The 18,086-nt window shown below is 31.4% G+C and overlaps 1 protein-coding gene across 1 annotated transcript; it reads left to right on the plus strand.

Annotated features, from left to right (window-relative positions):
* The first annotated feature begins 1,879 nt into the window (after nucleotides 1-1,879).
* On the plus strand, nucleotides 1,880-16,894 carry LOC145254659 (uncharacterized). The gene is made up of 2 exons (XM_080113309.1): nucleotides 1,880-1,974; nucleotides 10,393-16,894. The coding sequence occupies exon 2, from the start codon at nucleotides 10,991-10,993 to the stop codon at nucleotides 12,188-12,190; it is 1,200 nt and encodes a 399-aa protein (XP_079969435.1). The 5' UTR covers nucleotides 1,880-1,974; nucleotides 10,393-10,990; the 3' UTR covers nucleotides 12,191-16,894.
* Nucleotides 16,895-18,086: the final 1,192 nt, after the last annotated feature.

Here is an 18,086-nt window from a genome sequence, read left to right on the forward strand (position 1 = left end):
AGAAGACAATGCAACACCTCAACAGAAACAACCTTCTTAGTGACATGCAATATGGTTTCCGCTCTGCAAGATCTACAGCAGATGTGCTAACGGTTATATCACATCGGATTAGTGAATCTCTTGACAAAGGTTTCCTTTCCAGGGCAATTGCTCTTGACATATCGAAGCCTTCAATAAGGTATGGCATAAGGGCCTACTTCACAAGATTTCCAGCTACGGTATTACTGGAAATGTTTTCTCAATCATTAAATCATTTCTCTCTGATAGGTTTATAAGAGTAGTGGTTGATGGGCAGAAATCAGAGGCCCACTGTATTAATGCTGGAGTCCCTCAGGGGTCCATCCTGGGCCCAACTCTCTTCCTGATCTACATCAATGACCTCCCTAAACACATACTTAAATCATTCGTTGACATCTATGCTGATGACACGACCATCTATGGCAACACATCAAAGGCTGTAAATGAGAAAAGTTCTCTCTCATTCTCTCTCCTCTGATCTTGAGCACGTGGTACAATGGGGGAAGAGGTGGTTGGTCACTTTTAATGCATCCAAAACCTAGCTTCTATCTTTATATCATCAACACTCTGATCCCCATCTGGCATCAATTGAAATGGATGGCTCTCGTCTTGGGGAGGCTCCATGTTTTGACAAGCTTCTGGGCTTGACCTTTACTCCTGATCTGAAATGGAACACATACATCAAATCTGTTGCCAGGGACGCTGGGAAAATGGTGAGATCCTTCTACCACTCCAGAAGATATCTCACTACTAATGCAATTCTCTATCTGTATAAAAGCCAAGTACATCCAAGGATGGAGTACTGCTGCCACATCTGGGCAGGAGCTGCTAAAAACAACCTATCCTGCCTTGACAGAGTACAAAATAGACTTCGTGTTTTAGTGGAGATGCCCTTTTCTCTTCCCTGCAACCTCTCTCCCACAGAAGAGACGTTGCGAGCCTGTCTTTGTTTTATCGTTATTTCCATAGCAGGTGCTCGTCTGAGCTCCAATCCTTCGTCCCCCCTCGCCAATCTTTCACGAGAAACACCCGTCTGGCTGAAACTACTGTCAATAATTTTCCCCACTCTTTATCTGTACCTAAATCCAAACGTAGATTCCATGAGCAAAGCTTCTTTCTTAGAACTGCATGCCAGTGGAACTCTCTGCCGCTTGCCTGTTTCCCACCTGACTACAACTTGGACGTCTTCAAGTCCAATATAAACAAACTCCTGAAAAACTGCCCCCTTAAGTAAGACACTCTATCAAAATCCCTAATACTAATGATTACTACAATACTATCTTATTGATTACTGTACACGCAATAACCCTTATCCCTGAGTGGCCTTCGGGCCTTGATAAGTGGTGACCCCCCACGTAAAAAAAAAAAAAAAAAAAAAAAACAGAAAAATTCAAAAATTGAGTATGGCATTCTGAAACATTGAGTATGGCATTCTGGCAACAGAATAGCTAATACACTTTGAACCAAACCTGAAGACTTGATTTGTTTAGGTACCTCACACAGCGACACGGTTAGACACAAGGGCAGTTTAGAGTAGGAACCAGCTTCACCAAAAAGTCATCACTTTTCAAATATGATCTAATGCCTGGGAACATGGTTTCTCCAGATTTAACATTAATACCAGAAATACCAGATCTTTAACTAAAAGCAGGAGAATAATGTCTAGTTGTCGTCTGCTTTGAATTAATATCAACTTAATGAAGATGAAGCCTGTAAGTTTGCTCTTATTTAAATATAAAAATAAAACAATGCTAATTTTATTCGTAATATTCACAAAAGAGATCGGCACTATTTCGAAATGATTTCCTTTTTTATTTTCCTCTTCAATTTTGTTTTCTGCGAACTTGCTCTTCCGTTCGCCATCTTGGATCAGCTTTGGGTGTTAATCCTGTTTGAAAAATCGTTTCCTTTATAAAAGCAAATAAAATCAGTCGGAAGCAGATCATAAAACAAAAAGTAAGTATTACTACAATTATTTAGTATCTAGTTTTGCCGCATTTGCAGAATGTGTTGAAAATGTAAGGGAGATAACTATATTTACCTTGCGAAAACTTAATAAAAATACTAAAAATTTACACAACTGACTTTTGCTTTGCGATTTGGAGCTGTCGATTCCGTTTTGTTTTATTTTGTTCTTAATAATTATTCAAAAAATAGAAAAAACAAAAACAACACCTCCTTCATTGTTCACGTAAAAATGTTTAAATTATTTACATTTATATTACTTAAACAGATTTCTCACTGTTTAGGGTTTAAAGTAACATAAATTAATGGTAAAATAAACATAACAATCGACGGCTACAAATCTCAAAAGAGAAAATATCAGCATTTTCAGCATCCCAAATTCTCTTTTCAGGGGAAAAATATACAGACTATCTTCACATTGAAAGCCAGAGCTTTCAAGGGATTCAAAAATCAATAAAACATTTTTTTTTTTTAACTTAATAGATTGGAAAGGGAAATCGGTGCTTATGTAGATGTATCAGAATTTTTGTAGGAATTTTTGACACCCCTAACACGAAACTGCGAATAAAATATAAAAACTCGTAATTTCTCTTTTAAAAGTGGGTTGTTTATTTTCTTTATGGATTATGCTTCCAAAATAAACTATTAAAGTTGTTTTAAAAGTAATAGAAATATTTTTTTCTTAAACAGTAATAAAATTAATTGAATTTTACGAGCTCAGTAGTTTTCAATTTTTAAACTTTAAAAATCTATCAAAATTTTTCTATTGATTCAATTTTTACGATATTTTCAGGGTCAATGTAAAATTTTATGCTCTTTCCAATAAACCGAATATAATATTTTAGACAAACGTTTTTTTTAATTCACGCTCCCCCTCCATGTTCAAGTGTCTATTAAAAAGTAAATAATTAATTTACTCACCAAAGTTTTATATATCACAAATTGAAGATAAAAGATCTATAAATAATATATTCAAATTTATAACAAAAAAAATTAGTGTTTTTTAGAAATTTACCTGTAAAGTCCGAAGTTTAAAACCTTTTTTTTTTTTTTTAAAAGCACTTTTTTTTTTTAAAAAAAGCACTTTTTTTTTTTTTTTTTTTTTTTTTTTTTTATGAATCCTTGGTCCTTGCTCCTTTAATTGAAAAAAAAATTAGGACTTGAATTACATTTTCCGAGGTGTTATAAGCTTGGAAAGACGGGGTGGAATTATTCAATATTTTTCACAAAATTTCTGACACACCTTATGTTACTGTGCTATTTTTTTTTTTTATTTACATAGTATTTTCAATTAAAATTTAAAGTTTTACTATATCTTTTTGGCACTTCTGCATTACAGTGCCATGAGGCGACTGAGACGAGTTATCGACCCCTGTTCTTTGAATGAGAAATGCCCTCTACCGGCCGTTCTGTGAATCGCAAATATAAACAAGTGTCTCTGAGAACGCAAAAATATATAATAACGAAATAAATAACACAAAAATATAGAAAAAGTTAAACATTTATTGTATAAAAAATATAATTTTAATGTTTTAATATTATTTCTTTTAAATTATTGATTTATAAGTGAAAATAAAATAAAAAAGTTAAAAACATGAAACATTTATAGATTATTTTTAATGTAATTATTTTTTTTCTCAATAAGATTGTATCAAAATATAATTTAGCAAAATATAATTTTAAAAACATGAAACATTTATAGATTGTTTTTAATGTAATTATTTTTTTTCACAATAAGATTGTATCAAAATATATCACAATATAATTTAAAAAAAATGAAACATTTATAGATTGTTTTTAATGTAATTATTTTTTTTTCACAATAAGATTGTATCAAAATATATCAAAATATAATTTTAAAAAATGAAACATTTATAGATTGTTTTTAATGTAATTTTTTTTCACAATAAGATTGTATCAAAATATATCAAAATATGATTTTAGCAAAATATAATTTAAAAAACATGAACCATTTATAGATTGTTTTAATGTAATTATTTTTTTTCACAATAAGATTGTATCAAAATATATCACCATATAATTTTAAAAAACTGAAACATTTATAGATTGTTTTTAATGTAATTTTTTTTCACAATAAGATTGTATCAAAATATATCACAATATAATTTTTAAAAAATAAAACATTTATAGATCGTTTTTAACGTAATTATTTTTTTTCACAATAAGATTGTATCAAAATATATCAAAATATAATTTTAAAAAATGAAACATTTATAGATTGTTTTTAATGTAATTTTTTTTCACAATAAGATTGTATAAAAATATATCAAAATATGATTTTAGCAAAATATAATTTAAAAAACATGAAACATTTATAGATTGTTTTAATGTAATTATTTTTTTTCACAATAAGATTGTATCAAAATATATCACAATATAATTTTAAAAAACTGAAACATTTATAGATTGTTTTTAATGTAATTTTTTTTCACAATAAGATTGTATCAAAATATATCACAATATAATTTTTAAAAAATAAAACATTTATAGATTGTTTTTAACGTAATTATTTTTTTTCACAATAAGATTGTATCAAAATATATCAAAATATAATTTTAGCAAAATATAATTTAAAAAAATGAAACATTTATAGATTGTTTTTAATGTAATTTTTTTTTTCACAATAAGATTATATAAAAATATATAAAAATATAATTTTAGCAAAATATAATTTAAAAAAACATGAAAAAATTATAGATTGTTTTTAATGTAATTATTTTTTTCACAATAAGATTGTATAAAAATATATCAAAATATAATTTTAGAAACATGAAACATTTATAGATCGTTTTTAATGTAATTTTTTTTTCACAATAAGATTGTATAAAATATATCAAAATATAATTTTAGCAAAATATAATTTAAAGAAACATGAAAAATTTATAGATTGTTTTTAATGTAATTATTTTTTTTCACAATAAGATTGTATAAAAATATATCAAAATATGATTTTAGCAAAATATAATTTTAAAAACATGAAACATTTATAGATTGTTTTTAATGTAATTATTTTTTTTCACAATATGATTGTATAAAAATATATCAAAATATAATTTTAAAAACATGAAACATTTATACAGGTTTTAGAATACTTTTTTTTTACACAAAGAGAGTTTGTTTGTTTGGGGTTTTTTGTTTCACAGTAAGATTGTATAAACATATCAAAATATAATTTTTGGTTTGTCAATAGAGCAAAATATAATTTTAATATAGAAGTTTTTATTTATTTATTTATAAACATTCATAGAAATTTTTAATATTCATTTTTTTCCAATCAGTGATAAGATTTATCGACCCCTGTTTGACTGACACACGCCCTTTATCGGCCGTTCTTAAAACTAAAATACACCCATTCACCTCATGGCACTGTCATGCAGAAGTGCCTCTTTTTCATTAGATTGTTAGGTAAAAGTACAGAATAGTTACAAAGCACTCTCCTCATGTTAAGAATAACTTGCTAAATAATAACGTTATTATTTCAGCACGGTAACATAAGTGCATAAATACCAAACAAAGTCATGTAGGTTTTCAACGTTCAAAATTCTCTTCATTGTTATTGGTATTCACTTAGTAAATGTATTTATATTGTATTTTTAAATATTCAGGCAAACGTGCCTTTTGTTTTTAATTAATTTTTTTATTACACGTATTTGTCATAATTTCCATTGTTTAAAACAAACAAACGTTCTTACAATTTACAATTGCTATATGAGAAAATAGATGTTATGTTTTATCTCTCTCTCTCTCTCTGTATATATATATATATATATATATATATATATATATATATATATATATATATATATGTATGTAATATATATATAATATATATATAATATATATATGTACCTATTTACTATGCCTCCCCACGGGACAGAGTTAGACACCAGGGTCGTTTTTTAACGTGGAGAAAAGGTACAAAAATAAAAATTGTCTCAGTCGTGAAGGATTTCTCCTCCACCGAAAGAGAACAAGAAATGGAAGTGCAGCATCTGAAGAACAGATGGTATTTATTTGCTCCCCCACTGAGCAAATTAGGCACAAGGCCGTTTTTAATGTGAGGTAAAAACCAGCTCCCCTAAAAGTAGGCAAAAAGGGGGCACTCTGGTTACCAAAAATAATAATTGTCCCAGTATAGAGGGTTTCCCCTCCATTGACTGGTACAAATTATATTAAGTGCAGCATCTGCAGGAACAGATACTACACTTTGATCTTGTCCCGAAGGCCAAGAAAGTTATAATATATATATGTAATATATATATAATATATATGTAATATATAATATATATATGTATATGCAATATATATAATATATATATAATATATATATATAATATAGAATTTTGCTGACCTTGAAAACATCCTTTCTATATATGATTATTATATATCATATATATACATATATATATATATTATATATATATATTATATATATATTATATATAATATATATTATATATATAATATATATAATATATATTATATATATATAATATATATTATATATATAATATATAATATATATTATATATATAATATATAATATATATTATATATATAATATATATATATAATATATATATATATGCTGAAAGGACTAATGGTTTCTATATGGCATTTTAGACATAGTTTTGCATAAAAAATTAAATATTTTCAATTATTGCAAATAACGTATGAGATGGCAGCATTTATAACATGATACATTTCTCCTAGTGTGGCTCAGTGGAAGAGCACTTGCCAATAGTCACTGGGATCTTACTGTAGCTTGCCTCTTTCATAATTTATTTCAGGTGGTGAAACACTTTATAATTTGTTTTACGTTGAAGTTTTGGAAGTTGTTTTAAAGAACAGAGAAATTATTTTAGTTTTTTATGGCAGTGACTCAACTTTTGCTCGAATTTGGATTGTATTTATCATTATTTCTTTTTTATCATTATTTCTTGTTTATCATTATTTCTTTTTTATTGTTAGTATTTTATTACTGTTGTTATACCCCTTGCTATTATGAACTTTTGTTGTCTGAAAGTAGCTTTGTGTCCATGGAAATTGTATAAGGACTGGGTGAGTTTCCACTTTCTGCCAAACCTTTACAATGAAGAAAGGTTGAAAAAGTCACTGTTGTTGTTGAATAATTTGTTGGTGATATAACTTGTGTTTGATTTGAATCCTTTCATCACCACTGATATAATCTCTTTGCCATGGGAACAGTTGCTATGCCCTGGCATGGCAATAAGCTCCTCGGGCAAGAAAGAATATGCACATAGGCGATACAAAGTGTGTGATATAATGATCTTGCTATCACATCTGTTGGTGAGTCTTGTCTCCAGTCTTTTTTGGTCAGCATCATTATGGGCAGCGTGTTTATTGCCATTATGTATTGCTTTAATTTCGTCCTGCATTATATTACTTAATTTTCGTGCCATTAATAGAGATTTATTTAGTAGAATCGGCGATATTGATTGGTAATATGATTCAATGTCAAAAGAAAGAAATTTACAATTATTTTTATTTTGAATGTTAGAAAACCACTCGATTACCTGGGTAGAGGATTGCCATTGTGGGTATTTTATTGAAGATTGAATTTTGGGGATAATTCTATTTAATGTTTTTACTAACTAATCCGATATCTGATTTTGAGAGGCAGATGAGTCTAATAGTATGGGTTATATTAAAGCCTTGTTTGTGGTCTTTTAAAGTAAATCTCGGGGTACCTGGTACTGTTATTTCTGTGTATTTATCTATTTTAAGTTTAGTCAAAATATTTTTTGCTTCCTTATTTATTCCATTTAATGCTGACTTATTTATTGTTTTATAATTTTTATTAAGTTCTTTATATATTAGATTTTTATACTGTACATAGTCCATTGTGTAAAAATTTCTAGTCTTATCTTGGTATGTGGGTTTGTGCATAGTTTCTTAAAGTTACGGTTGCATGCCTGTGCATACCAAGATGGCCACCAGCGATAACATAAGAAATGACATTGCTTAATATCTGGAAAACTACTTATTTGCAGAAAATTTAAAGGTGATATTCGTTTTCAGCATACCCTAAAACCTATAAAAGTAATTTTAAATGTTAAGGTGGAAACAAGGTAAAAAATTACTGTTTTATTTCTTTGTCTACATAGTTGAATTTTCAGTAAAACAACAGAATAGAAATTACAAAAATTACCATCAACTGGTGAATATATAGTTGTTACTTATCAGGATTCCTGGTATCCTGGTACTGTGAAAGCTACATTGAGGATTCATGTAGAGTACGATTTATGGTTGCATCTCAGAAAATGGGGGTATATTTTGGGCTGGATAGAGAGGATTTACAAAATTGAAAATTGGACTGGTCCCAAAATGCACAAGTTCTGATCGACTATGGGATTTTCCATCTTTTACAGAAATTCAAAATCCAAATCTAAAATTTCTTCGATTTATTTCTGAGATTAATTCATATCGACTCAATTTTTTTCTTTTCTTTGAGGGGAGTAGTAAATACCAGCCATAAATGCGCTTTAGGCATTCAATGGCTACACCCCAAATTAAGCTCTCCTTTGGTGGGAAGGCAGGAAAATACCTACTCTCAATAAAGCTATATTTAAATACCACTAACTACTTAGTTTTGTTCATGAATAGACACACACTGTATGATACCATGTGCCAGTTTAAAAATATTTAAATTTGTACATCTGAATTTATAATTCATAGCTTATGGTAAAGAGATACATCAGATTTGACTGCATAATCAGGAGCACACAATTTTCCATAAGAGTACCAAGTTTCATGAGAATAGCTTGAAAAATACATAAATGGTAGCGAAATTATCAAATTTCTTGAAATGTTGTGGTCCGTAATTTTTTCACTTTTTCTAAAGAAAAATATCCACGGAAAAAACATAAATTTTGGCACTTAAAATTCTCATAACTTTTGAACTACTGATGGTATTTGCATAATTCAAACGGTTTTAAGCATCCTTGCATAGTTCTTTTCATGCAAGTTGATAAAAAATACACTACAGAGGTTCCCTTCACTAATACAAATGGAAAATCATACATCAAATAGATGGCATCTCAATCAGATCACCTCTTGGCCCAACATTCGCAGAATACTATATGACACACCTCGAAAATAAAATTTTCTTAATCACTTCAAAAAAATATAAATGAAGATTTTGAACAAAATCTAGCAAATTTGATATGTTTGTCCATTTGTGACACAATGATGTAGCTCCCATTTTGAGGGAGCTGGGACTTCTACATTAATAACTCTTATACTTGTGACTGATTGTGTTAGTGGGGAGGCAAGAAAGAAAAGTGTTATTGAAAAACATGATGACTTCAATAACTATTGTCAGTCAGGTATGACGAGAGCCAAGAGTTACAGTTGTTTATAATATTGAACCAAGTCAAAACGATACAAGACCTTAGAATTTGAAAAGTCAAACCCAAAAGAACTCGTGATGGGATACAAAACAATAAATAAATGTCTCTCTTTCTTTCACTCTCTTCCAATGAAGACAGAGGAGAATTGAATGATAATTGTATTGTTTAAAGACAGTTGAAGCTTGCACCTTGTACGGAACAGAAGCACACGGCAGTTTTGGCTGCACATATCAGGTTTCAACGAGTCTTAATTTAAATATGCTCCACCAGTGTTAAATGTAAAATAAATTATATATTTTTATAAAAATGCATTAGTTTACTATTTATATACAAGTGTTAAATTCCAGCATGTGGCCCCTGCCATTTAATGCCGATGATGGAAATGCTGCCTGTAACAACGCAATGAAGACTCAAGAAGTGACCCATGCCAGCCAGTTATAGCCGATGACATATGGACCCGTTGATGTTTCCATGTGCCTATCATTTGATACTATGTCCAAGGAGCTGGTTTCCTCAACCAAGTAATTCTCCCCAAAAACAATAGTGTCATACATTCAGTAGTCTAAATCTTCCTAACCTCATATCCTTATCTGCTTAAATTTTGCCAACTAGACACTTTTGTCTAGCCACTGACTTAAAATAATGTAAGCCAGCAAGAGAAAAAATTTACCTAGTTAAATATATATTTTAGAAAACATTCAAACTGACAAACAAAATGTGCTAATTATAACTGTTTTCAAAAATAATAAAATATGTATAATTTTTAAAAGATATCTCCAAAACGAATTTAATATTGCCTAAAAGAATGTTCACATTTTTATGCCTTGATTTAGGATTTTTTGCTTAGTATCTGAAAAGAGAAAATTAATTTTGTAAACAGGCCAGTATTGCATAAAATGTACTCATTATATTTTTAATTTCACCAATAATGAATTTGTAGATTTTTAATAGGAATCAACTTAATTTAATTTTTCCACATTAAATTTATATTTGAATATTTATTTTATATTTCCAGGATTCACATGAACGAAAAGAACTCTACAATTGGACTTGAATGGATCTTCATTTCATTGATTAGTTAAGAATGTCTAAAATATTGGACAGTTCTGAAGTCTTTTTAAGCAAGTGATTCTCTTGATAAAATCAAATTTGGTAAAAATATATCAAAAATTGTTCTTACATGTTTTTTTTTCTAATTATTTTTAAAAATAAAACACCTGGAATGTCGAAAATGCATAGAAACTGTAAAAATGCAAAAAATTAGACATTAAAAGTGAAAAAAATAAAATCCCATTCAGTATTTTAGACGAATAAACACATCTTGCTAATTGATAAAACTGCAACTGGTAAAATTTTAAAAAATTATCAAAAAGAAATTGCTGTTGTTACTCATATTTTATGCTTAAATATCTTACATTTCAAATTAAAATGAGAACTTGAAATACAGAACTGCCATATTACTATGAAAAAACAACAGAAACGAAAACATTTCTGGTGATATGTGGTTTATATTCATACAAAAGTCAAATTTCTTGCGTAATTTTAAACCAGATATTACATTTTGGTGAAGTATCTGGTTCTTTTTTCACAGTGAAGTCAAATTGTCACAGCATATGCAAACACATATGGGAGAGAAATCACATTCTTGTGAAATATGTGGTTCTTTATTTGCAGTGAAATCAACTTTGCTGCGTCATATGCGAACACATACAGGAGACAAACCACATTCTTGTGAAGTATGTGGTTCTTCTTTTACACGGAAATATGATATGTTGAATCATATGCGAAAACATACAGGTGAGAAACCTTATTCTTGTGAAGTATGTGGTTCTTCATTTGCATGGAAGTCAAATTTGGTGAATCATATTCGAACACATACCGGAGAAAAACCACATTCTTGTGAAATATGTCATTCTTCTTTTAAGCTTAAGGCACATTTGTTGCAGCATATACGAAGACATACAGGAGAGAGACCACATTCTTGTGAAGTATGTGGCTCTTCTTTTACACAGAAGTCGTCTTTGTTGCAGCATATGCGAAGACATACAGGAGAAAAACCACATGCTTGTGAAGTATGTGGCTCTTCTTTTGCACAGAAATCCGATCTCTTGAATCATATACAAACACATACGGGAGACAAACCACATTCCTGTGAAGTATGTGGTTCTTCTTTTGTGCGGAAGTCATATTTGGTAAATCATATGCGAACACATACAGGAGACAAACCACATTCTTGTAAAATATGTAGTTGTTCTTTTACAGTGAAATCAACTTTGTTGCAGCATATGCGAACGCATACGGGAGAAAAACCACATACTTGTGAAGTGTGTGGTTCTTCTTTTACAATGAAGTCAAACTTGACGCAACATATGCGAATACATACAGGAGACAAACCACATTCTTGTGAAGTATGTGGTTCTTCTTTTGCACAAAAATCACATTTGTTGCGTCATATGTTAACACATACAGGAGAGAAACCACATTCTTGTGAAGTATGTGATGCTTCTTTTGCAATGAAGTCAGATTTGTTGTGTCATGTACGAACACATACAGGAGAGAAACCACATTCTTGTGAAGTATGTGGCTCTTCTTTTACACTGAAGTCACATTTGGTCAATCATATACGAACACATACGGGAGATAAACCACATACATGTGAAGTGTGTGGTTCTTCTTTTACACAGAAGTCAAATTTGTCACAGCATATGCGAATACATACAGGAGACAAACCATATTCATGTGAAGTATGTAGCGCTTCTTTTGCATGGAAGTCAGCTTTGTTGAGTCATATGCGAACACATAAAGACAAATGATGGTGTCCTTAACAGAACTGAGAGAAGATAAAAATACCAAGGTCGTAAAAAACTGGAATGTTTAGATATTTATTAGTCCAGTATTATCGGAGCAATTAGACCTATTATAAAAAAATTTTTAAATCTACCTGGCGAATATACACTGTGAACCAAATGCAAGAGAAATCTAAAACTTGCATTATATGTTATGTTTGTATCACTTTACTTTTTCCACAGCATTTATTTACTACACTGTCTACAGCATTTTATTATTTATACATTTATACACTATCTATTTTATCATATATTATTTCATCTTTCTCTACTTAACTTTTATCACCCAATAATAATAATCTTTAAGAACCCATGTTACTCTAATCTTTCTGTGTATTGAATTTCTCATTTAGTCTATTATCAATCCCTCCTTTTTGTATGCTTTCTCTATATATCGTCATCACTTGCCCCATATAATATTATCACTCTCTATTCCTTATAGTTCCTAATCTCTCACAAGTCCCCAGCTAACTAAAACTCACCTGCATTAGTTTAATACCTCCAGATGACCCACTCAGCCCTCGTCCATTATTCCCCTGGCTAGATGTCACATTGAAATGTTTGCAACCTAGCTTAGACTCTCTTCTGATGAGAAGCATTAGGCTTCGAAATGCCTAGTTATAAAGAGCATATAATATTTCCCCAATTAATGTGTTTCCTTGACTTTGTCTTGTCTATGATTGCTAGTATATATATATATATATATATATATATATATATATATATACAAATATATATATACAAATATATATATATATATATACAAATATATATATATGTACATATATATATATATACATATATATATATATATGATTTATCTGTGAGATTTCCACAGGAATTAGAAATACCTGGTTGGTATCTAGCATGAGATATTTCTTTCCTTAATAAGCATAGATGGGCCTCTGAGTTATGGCTAACAGCCCATCTAGTCTTACTGACATGATATCCTCACCTGCAGCTGATACAGTTGCCATTTATCTTGCTCTTGCTTGTTATGGATTATAATCATTAAAGCTCAGCTATATGTGTAGTACAAGCATGTATGATCATCATTTTTTAAATACAACACAGTCACAAATCTGCAAAAGGGCATATTAACATTGTTGCTAGTTTTATTAGACAGGATTTGGCTTAGAAGGACTGAGAAGCTCATTTTAGAGATAACACTGCTCACTCAGTGCATGGGAAGTGTCTAGAAAATATGAACACAACATTTATCAGCTGCTTGCAGATGATGCCTTGACAAGTGTGCAGGAGAAGTCTAAGAAAAAACAAAGTCTAAAAGTTAAAGTTAAAGAAAAAGTTAAGATCAATATTGCAGCATAGAATGTGGGGACACTTGTTGATTGGGAGAAATCTGCTCTCTCAGAACGGAGAACTACTATTGTGGTTAAGCAACTGGCAAGGTACAATGTGGAAATTTCTGCTCTATCTGAAACTTGTCTCAAGTGACGATCAAATAACTGAAAGAGGTGCTGGATACACATTCGTTTGGAAAGGGCAAAACTGAAGGCACCGAAAGGGAAGGTGTAGGTTTTGCAATTTGCACAAATATCACAAGTCAGCTTGAACAGCCTTATCGGGTTTGTGGCTGCATATGTCTGTGGCTGCATTTACCGTCCAATCATTTTGCATCATTTATTTCAGTATATGCCCCTACTTTGTGTCACAGTCAAGATATGGCATTTTATCAAGAACTTTGAAGTGAAGTCCTACCACAAACAACACCAAATACTGGCAAGTTCCCCTGTCACCTCTGTGAACGATTTTGCAAGAGTCTAGCTGGTTTGACGAGCCGTCTATATGAGCATGGATGCTCTATATCAATCTGAAGAGATGGCAAGTTTCTGTCAAGAAGTAGCAATCATCATATATGTATGTGTGTGTGTGTATGAACACATTGTTTATTATGTGTGTCATAAAGTGTATATTTATAGTTTATATGTATAACATAGACACATTATTATGTGTGTATATTTTGATATGTGTATATTTCATTGTTTATGCATGTGTATAATATTCACTCATAATGTTTATGTTGTGCACGTCTATATATATAAATATATGATGCTCAGTAAAAATGACAAATGGTAATAAATAGGCAAAAATGGTACTTTGACAATGGAATATTACGATCGTTTGAGAAGTGCAGCTGACGTTTCCATTCCCCTAATCCCTCTTAGACTTAATTTGGAGAGAGTCGGTTTGTTTAGATTCATATTCTATAGAAGTACCAAAAAGAATACTTTTATATTGAATATTAATGTATAATAAACTGAAAAAGTTGAAATAAAATTTTACTGCCACCATATTTATTTAAATTCAGTTTATTTTTCAAGTCTTGAAAATGGAAACTTAATTTGATAATTTAATTGCTGACGGCAACTATTTTTAATTTTCTTGCACTACTTTAAAAAAAACATTATTATACAGAAAATTTGTAAATTAATCAAGCACTAGTTCACCACCTCACAAAAGCAAATATCTCTGACAAACTATGGATTCAGGCAATGTCGTTCTACTGCAGATATTTTAACAGTCATCTCTGAACGCATTTACCATGTACTGGATAAGGTGGGTGAAGACAGGGCTGTAGCCCTTGATATATCGAAGGCCTTTGACAAAGTCTGGCATAAAGGGCTGCTAATGAAAATTAAATCGTACGGTATAACTGGACGTATAGTAAATATAATTAGATCCTTCTTAGACAATAGAAGCATACATTTGTCATTGTCGAACGTACATCCAAGCAGCATAACTTTAATGCAGAAGTGCCTCAGGGGTCGGTCTTTGGACCATTATTATTCCTGATATTTATAAACGGCCTCCTTGATAATATTGTGTCCAAGATGGGTATATTTGCAGTTGATAATAGAATTGTTGGGTTTGTTTTACAATAGACTTAATGTTAATTCAGTTTAAAATATTAGTAATGTTGGAAGGGTGCAATGTGGTGTGAGGCTGGTCAAATGATTGCATATTTTGTAAACCTTTCTTTTCTTGTCTTTAGCCAGTAAAATAGCTGCTAATGAGTAAAAATTTAAAAAATAGAACTTGGCAGACGTAAGTGTTCTTGTGCACATTTGCAAAGATATGTAGAATAAGAGAAGGACAAGAAAAGAAGTCACAGTCATTGAAAAACAACTTCGGTATAGAGAGAACGGGTTGGTTTTGAAAAGAGTTTCGGTGTAGAGATATTTATGATTATACAGTCATGTTGAAAAAAGATGAGTTCACGTGTGTGTGGTCAAGTTATGGTTTGTTTAAGACATTGCAGCGTATCTTTCTGGACAAGGAAGGTATTCCAGCCTTGTCAAATATAGCAGCACTGTTGCTACCCAGCTGATTGATAAGTTGACGACAAATTTTTCTAACATCACGAGCAGAAACTGACTTTCTTATGTTTTTGGCTTTCTTTGGTTTCATGTTTGGATTTTCAATGAATGAATGTTCTTCGATCTCTTCCAAGCTCCTTGGCTAGATCCACGAGAGATGAACCTTCTGCAAGGCCTGCAACAAAACGTTCCTTTCCACTAGCTGTCAATCGACCCTTTTTAGGCATTTTGAGAGACTTGCAATAAAGTGATACACAATTAAAATTACCAGAAAATATAAAAATTAGTATAATTTTCAAATTCCACAAAAATCAGGGAAATAATGCACCTTGTTATGCTCTTCCAGTGTTATACCAAATTTCACTTCTGTGTTTCAGAGCAATTTCAAAATTAAAAATATATTAACGTGCCATAAAGCGATGTGCAGGGTTTAGAAATAACAAGAAAAGAAGTCTCATCCTAATATTTAAAAACAACTTTATTGGTTATCTTCGTTAGTAAGAATAAGGAAACGGGTTAGTTGGGGAAAGAGATTCTGTGTAGAGACGTTGATGACTATACAGGTCTGTTGAAAGCGAGAGGTGTTCATGTGTTTAAGTTATGGTCTGTAACCATGATGAATTATCCTTCTCCTAGATGTTAGTAGTAGAAGCATGCATTATGAAAGATTAAAGACAGTAGTGTAGGAGGAGAAAGACAGTTCATGTATGTATCAGAAAATTCTTTTGTGGAGATAGCCATGTTGGCTTGTTTGTATTCTTTGATTGTGAGTGATTTGGTAGAGAATTAATTCTATTCATTTGTTTTTGTTTTTTTTACTGAGACCGATGCCTGCTGTGATGAATGAATACAGCCTTTATGTGGCTAGGGAACAATAAACCTTCTGAGTGCAGCTTTAACACAACCTGTCAAGTCAACGAGCCAAGCAGTCACAGTAATTCAAACAACAAGGCTAACTACAAACAGCTCTTTTCACATTAACAAACTATGCAAACCACAAACTACTCATATTAAACTACTACTGCCTGCAGCCTTCCAACGCCTCCTGCAGCCCTGAGCGCTTACTGCAGTCTTCCAGTGCCTCCTACAGCCTGAGGGCTTCCTGCATTCTTCTAGCGCTTGTACCTATTCCAGTGCTAATCAATGTCAGGCTACCTATACCAGTGTCTACTAACGCCCAACAGCCTTGTTCCAGTACCCATTGTCATCTGCTTATCACCTATCACCTTTAGTGCCTACTGATCTTGTTTTACTCGAACTGACCACAATCTCCAGGCTTTTTGAATTTGCATTTATTTCTTTTTGATAAATAAATGACGCATCGTCATCTTTAAACAAATTTCAGTGTCGGTCATTCTTTTTTGTCATTGCTTTAATCTTTTTGCCTCTGTGTCTACCTTGTTGTACAGTCGCTTGGCGCACCACTACACTGCCCTCCCCCGACCCACTGCAACAAAGTAAATCATGCAAGAAATATACAGAGAAAAAAAAGTGCAGTTATCATGTTCTTCTAAAAAAAAATAGACAAATAACAAATTTCTAACAAAATAGAAAATAGACAGGCTTACTTGAAAAATAAGCCTGAAAATGATAGAAGCATCAAGTAACAAAATTATTGTATTTTTAATGTGCTGTGTTCTTTACAAAAGGAATACGAGAGAAAATATGGTGTTACATTGTGGGGTGGTGTTCATATAAATGTGTCATGTGCTTGACTGTCGTGTTACTAAATGTCCAAATAGTGGCTTCTTCACCATCTGAACCCTAAGTTATCGTGTTGCAACTTATTTATATTCTGTGATCGTCTGTGTTGATATAACATAAACACATACATGCATTTTGACATCAAATTTTCAACTGCATCGTTGGTCTTTTGGTCCACCTAAGAATTCCATCTGTTCTTGGATGGAATCTGGAACCTGTGGACGAATGCATTTCAACTCAAGATGATGGCTGGTTTTATATAGTTTTTTATTACTTCCCAGGTGTCGATTGCAGAAGACTGGGAAGAGACTATCTTTGCTTGGGTGGTTTATTCTAGTCTTCCCCAGTGAGAGGGGAGACGACCTGTTTAACCGTCCTCTTTCTAACTCATCTATTTTCTCAGCTAACCAGAACACGTGACAACAGACACATACATCCGATGCTGTCCAGTTTACACCTCGACATGTTTAGACAACTTTTATCAAAACATAATTCCACATCTCATCTCGTGTTTACTTCCAATTAGATAGATAGATATATTGATAAACAGACACAAACATAGATAAATAACAGATTTCTCATTTATTCCACAATTATATAACAAAGGACTTTATTCTTTTTTCAAAGATAGGCTTTCAACATTGTCTGCTAATGGATCACAAAAAACGGGTCTGATTTCCATGGGCTGCCTCTATGTAGTGAAATTAAAATATTTGGCAGTTGCCCACGATGAGCTGACAGGGGTGGGGGTAGCGATGACTCATTTAGGAGGAGGATGTCCCTTAGTACATCTGACCAGTAGTTGACCACAACTTTTGCCC

The sequence above is a fragment of the Euprymna scolopes genome, chromosome 30 (genome assembly GCF_053919585.1).
Source record: "Euprymna scolopes isolate OS-2025 chromosome 30, ASM5391958v1, whole genome shotgun sequence".
Taxonomy (NCBI): domain Eukaryota; kingdom Metazoa; phylum Mollusca; class Cephalopoda; order Sepiida; family Sepiolidae; genus Euprymna; species Euprymna scolopes.

Bases quoted from the DNA above. Each gene is read 5' to 3' on its own strand.
- LOC145254659 (XM_080113309.1), top strand. From the start codon at position 10,991: ATGCAAACACATATGGGAGAGAAATCACATTCTTGTGAAATATGTGGT.